Source organism: Camellia sinensis, chromosome 2 (assembly GCF_055761805.1).
Source record: "Camellia sinensis isolate YWXY chromosome 2, ASM5576180v1, whole genome shotgun sequence".
NCBI lineage: Eukaryota > Viridiplantae > Streptophyta > Magnoliopsida > Ericales > Theaceae > Camellia > Camellia sinensis.
This window is the reverse complement of record NC_138962.1, coordinates 21,224,211-21,229,918: the sequence shown is the minus strand read 5'-3', so window position 1 is coordinate 21,229,918 and position 5,708 is coordinate 21,224,211. Positions and strand designations below refer to the sequence as shown.

The window sequence follows — 5,708 nt, the reverse complement described above, 5'->3', positions numbered from 1 at the left end:
CCAACGGAACAGATCATGGAAAGGGCAGTCACCAACTTTTTACAGGCCTTGCAAAGCAGCATAACCAATGGGACAGTAGAAAGACGAGAAGGATCGACTATGATCAAATAATTTCAAGATCTGAAACCCACCACGTTTATCGACAGTTCAAACCCACTAGTAGCAGAGGCTTGGGTCAGGGACATGGAGAAAATCTTTCGCGCACTACCTTGCACAGAAAGACAGAAGGTGACTTTTGCCACCTTCACCTTCAAAGACGATGCACAGGAATGACCTTGGAAAAGGAAGATATTGTGACTTGGGCGAGGTTTTTAGAAGTATTCTATGAAAAGTACTTTCCAGATTCACTACGGGAACAAAAAGCGTCAGAATTCATACATCTAAGGCAAGGAACCATGATAGTAGCCGAATATGAAAGTAAGTTCACACAGCTGGCACGGTTCGCGACATATGTCATTCCCACCGAAGCCCGAAAAGCCAGGAAATTTGAAGTAGGTTTGGATCCTGAAATTAAGGATAGGCTGGAGGTTCTAAAACTACCAACCTACGCGGCGGTGGTAGATCGAGCGAACATTGCGGAAAAAGGAATTAAAGCTTTGCGATCTGGGGAGCCAAGTCAGAGGAAGCGATTTTGGGAAAGAGATAATAGAAGGCCCAGTGTCGCACCTCCCAAGAGAATAAATACAAGCACAACCAGTTCAATCGGTCTAAGCAATCAAAGTCCTACAGACCCTAAAGGTGGCATCATTCCAGCTTGCTCTGCCTGTGGAAGGACTCATTGGGGACCATGCCGTCAAGATACGAGAGCATGCTTTAGATGTGGCCAAGTTGGCCATTTACTGAGAAATTGTCCAAAGCTCGTCCGCCCCTTTGAACCAGTCCGAAAACCCGCAGTACCTGAAGGAGCGAGAAAAGACCAAAAACGCTAAGGAAGAGCTTTTGCCCTGGTGCCTGGAAACCCAGAAGTTACTGAAAATGTTGTGTCAGGTACACTCTCTATTTGTGGTCACTTAGCCCATGTTCTCTTTGACTCTGGTTTCTCTTTGACTCTGGTTCAACCCATTCTTTTGTTACACCACACTTTGCTACCAAGTTAATGCCAATACCCGAACCCTTAGGATACATCATATCTGTGTCTTTTCCCTCTGGAAATTCCACCCTTAGTACTGATGTGTACAAATCTTGCACTGTATCCTTAAAAGGTGAAACCTTACACGTAGACTTGATACCCCTTATAGCATTAGTACCTTTGATGTAATCTTAGGAATGGATTGGCTAGCTGCTAATCGTGCCTCTATCGATTGTAAAGCCAAAAAGGTGTTCCTCAGGTCACCAAACCAACTCGAGCTTGTCTTCGAAGGAACTAGAGCCTCTCCCCCTCCCTGTATTATATCCTTCATAACAGCCCAACGACTGCTAAGAAAGGGTTGTTGTGGTTGTGTATGTTATGTGATTGATACTCAACAAGAGACCCCCACACTTGATGCGATCCCCGTAGTTCTAGAATTTCCGGACATGTTTCCTGAAGACCTGCCTGGCACCCTAGTTGATCGGGAAATCGAGTTCACCATTGAAACTCAACTTGGTACCCAACCAATCTCAAAGACCCCTTACCACATGTCCATGGCAGAATTGAAAGAACTAAAAACTCAACTCCAAGAATTACTGAATAAAGGCTTCATCCGACCAAGTACTTCACCATGGGGAGCTCCGGTGTTGTTCGTAAAGAAAAAGGATGGTACAATGAGGTTATGTATCAACTATCGAGAACTAAATAAAGTCACCATCAAAAATCGGTACCCCTTGCCACGAATCGACGACTTGTTTGATCAACTGCAAGGCGCCCAAGTGTTCTCAAAAATTGATTTGCGTTCTGGTTACCATCAACTAAAAGTCAAAACGGAAAGCATCGAAAAGACTGCCTTTAGGACCCGTTATGGGCACTACGAGTTCCTTGTCATGCCATTTGGCGTCACCAATGCTCCAACGGCCTTTATGGACCTCATGAATCGAGTGTTCAAACCCTATCTTGACGAGTTCGTCATTGTCTTCATTGACGACATTCTCATATACTCTAAATCGCCAGAAGATCATGAACACCACTTGCGAAAAGTTCTACAGACATTACGTGATCACAAACTTTATGCCAAGTTGAAGAAATGCGAATTCTGGATCACTAGTGTACACTTCCTCGGTCACGTCATTAACAAAGATGGCATTTCAGTTGATCCCCAAAAGGTTGTAGCAATCGTGGATTGGCCACGACCTACTAACGTATCCGAGATTCGAAGCTTCTTGGGCCTAGCCGGCTATTACCAGTGCTTTGTGCAAGACTTCTCGAAGATAGCTTCACCATTGACCCAGCTAACCCAAAAGAACACACCCTTTGAATGGACGGACAAGCAGGAATGTTGCTTCCAAGAATTGAAGGACAGACTCGTGACGGCTCCAATACTAGCGCTCCCCGTGGAAGCAGAAGGGTTTATAATTTACAGCGATGCCTCATACAATGGTTTGGGTTGCGTTCTTATACAAAACGGGAAGGTCATTGCTTATGCCTCTCGCCAACTAAAGACTCACAAAAGGAACTATCCAACTCATGATCTAGAATTGGCTGCAGTGATCTTCGCCCTCAAAATCTGGCGTCATTATCTCTATGGAGTAGCCTGCGAAATCTACACTGATCACAAAAGTCTCAAATATCTGTTTACACAGAAGGAATTGAATATGAGGCAACGACGATGGCTAGAATTCATGAAGGACTACGATATAGAGATTCATCATCATCCCGGCAAAGCTAATGTAGTAGCAGATGCACTAAGTCGAAAAACGACCAAAAGTTTGGCATGTACACTCGTTCCCCGCAAGATCCATAGATTGCTCGCCAACATAATCGTGGAACCCGAGTTGATGGAAGAAATTAGAGCCCGCCAATGTGAAGACAAACTTTTGAAGAAAAAGTACGAGGAACAAGGAAACACACCTGATCCTGACTTTACAATTAGCAATGGGATACTAAAATTTCGAAATCGAATTTGCGTACCCGACCTTCCAGAACTCAAGAAAAGGATATTGGTAGAAACTCATAACTCGAGGGTTGCAATCCATCTTGGCAATACGAAGACGTATCACGATCTGAAGGAATACTTCTGGTGGACCGAAATGAAGAAAGACATAACAAGCCATGTCTCCAAATGCCTGCGTTGTCAACAAGTTAAAGCGGAACATCAGAGACCTGCAGAAATGTTGCAACCACTCCCTATTCCTGAATGGAAGTGGGAACACATTACTATGGACTTCGTGGTCGGGCTACCACAATCTTTTTCAAAGAATGATGCAATATGGGCTATAGTAGACCGATTAACAAAGTCAACACACTTTCTACCAATCAAAATCATGTACCCTCTAAATAAGTTTGCCACTTTATATATCAAGTAGATTGTTCGATCTCATGGTATCCCAATATCAATCGTGTCTGACCGAGATCCTCGTTTCGTGTCTCATTTCTGGAATAGATTACAAGAAGCTTTGGGAACTACACTGAAATTCAGCACGGCCTATCATCCACAAACCGATGGGCAATCCGAAAGAACAATCCAAACGTTGGAAGACATGTTACGCGTATGCGTGTTGGACCTCAAGGGTAACTGGGATGAGCACCTACCTTTGGTGGAATTCGCCTATAACAACAGGTACCAGGCAAGCATTGGAATGGCGCCGTACGAAGCTCTGTATGGAAGAAGATGTCGATCACCTCTGTGCTGGACGGAGGTCGGGGATAGGAAATTGTTAGGCCCTGAAATCGTGCAAGTCACTAGTGAGAAAATCCAACTCATTCAACAGCGAATTCGCACCGCTCAGAGCCACCAGAAAAGTTATGCAGATACTCGGAGACGAGACTTGGAATTTCAAGTAGGGGACCATGTGTTTCTCAAAATCTCCCCAACAAGAGGAGTAATCCGGTTTGGAAAACGCGGGAAACTAAACCCACGTTACATCGGGCCATTCGAGATACTGGAAAGAATTGGTCCTGTAGCCTATGGCCTTGCACTACCTCCTGAGCTATCTAATATCCACAACGTGTTTCACGTTTCAATGCTCCGACGGTATCTCTGAGATCCAGAACATGTTATCGATTATGAGAACTTGGAGGTTCGAGAAGATCTCACCTACGAAGAACAACCAGTGCAAATTCTCGATCATCGTAATCAAGTTCTCCGAAATAAGATCATACCATTGGTAAAGGTCTTATGGTGAAATCATCACATCGAAGAAGCTACGTGGGAAACCGAAGCACAAATACGAGCTAAATACCCGCACCTCTTCGAAGGTTAAGGTACGTCAAGTTTGAGGACAAACTTTTGTTTGGAATGGGAGAAATGTGACACCCCGAACGTTTAGTCAAGTCTACATAAATATTTTTATTTATATATAATTATGGTTGCACGTGATGAAAGATTATTAAATGAATAAATGTATAAATCTAAAATGGCGTTGGGTTATTAATTAGGGATTATTATTTAAGGCTAAATTAACACAAATATAAAATTTATAATACAAATTAAAGTTAAAAAAAAGGGGGAATAAATAATAATATTATAATAATAATAATAATAATAATAATAATAATAATGAGTGTGGTAGTAAAATAAATATTTAATTTTCTATTGATATATGATAGAATGTAATTTAATTAAGAATTAATTTAATTATATAATAATATTAAGAATCTGGACTAAAATGTAAATATCTTATATATATATTTAATGGATAAGTGACAATCTAAGTTTTAATGAAGGAGATCGGAGTGGATTATGAAATTGGATTAGATTGCCACGCGTCGGCCTCGGGGCATTTCTACTTCGCTATAAATTGGGAAGAGCTGAACAGAAGCATAAGAGTGATTGGAAATCAGTGAGGAAAGAAAGGAAAAAGAAAAGAAAGAAAAGGGAAGAAAAGAGAGAAGGAGAGGTACGTAAATAAGTTGGGTTAGTGGAGTAAGGCTAAGGGTCACTATTAAGGTGAGTTATATTATACCTTGAGTTACCAAAATGTATTTTATTTATGTTTTGACTAACCAAAATCTATTTTATACAAGTTATATTTTATTAGTATATTAATAAAAGTTATGTTTTATAAAGATTTCAGTTATGTGGTTTTATTTCTGAACCCTATTTGCTTAAAAGGAAATCCATGGATATGTTTGTTTTTATTTTAAAGAATAATTGGCTATAACCTTATGTGAAAATATGTTTTGTGAATACCACCACGGGAGTCCCATGCCTTGGGGGACTTAAATAACCATTGGCTTAGTGATTGACCACTTTGTGGCCCAGTGTTTGTCATGGATCCATTGACCAGTATAGTGCTAGTCACTTAGTGATGTACCGTGGTTATAGTGATTATTTCAGTTTCCGGCACTTAATTAAATTGTGTATTCAACTCAACTCAATTTATAATGTTTTAGTTTAAATAAATATCCATGGCCATTTTGTGCCCTCATAGTATAATATTTGTCACTCTGCTATGCGCTTATAGCTGTTACCCCTTTCAGGTGACAAGGTTTAGCGGGATCAAGATGGAAAATGAATCGCTATGTTATTTATTTATTTATTTTTTATTTTTAGATTTATGTCTTCTATTATTAAACTCTTGTAATATAGTGAAGCTCCAATGACTATGTTTTATTACCTTTTAAGTAAATAGTT

At 40.6% G+C, this 5,708-nt stretch overlaps 1 protein-coding gene across 1 annotated transcript; it reads left to right on the top strand.

The window, feature by feature from the left end:
- The first annotated feature begins 269 nt into the window (after window positions 1-269).
- Window positions 270-929, top strand: LOC145811693 (uncharacterized). The gene has a single exon (XM_082907573.1). The coding sequence runs from the start codon at window positions 270-272 to the stop codon at window positions 927-929; it is 660 nt and encodes a 219-aa protein (XP_082763699.1).
- The last annotated feature ends 4,779 nt before the right edge of the window (window positions 930-5,708 follow it).

Bases quoted from the DNA above. Each gene is read 5' to 3' on its own strand.
- LOC145811693 (XM_082907573.1), top strand. From the start codon at position 270: ATGACCTTGGAAAAGGAAGATATTGTGACTTGGGCGAGGTTTTTAGAA.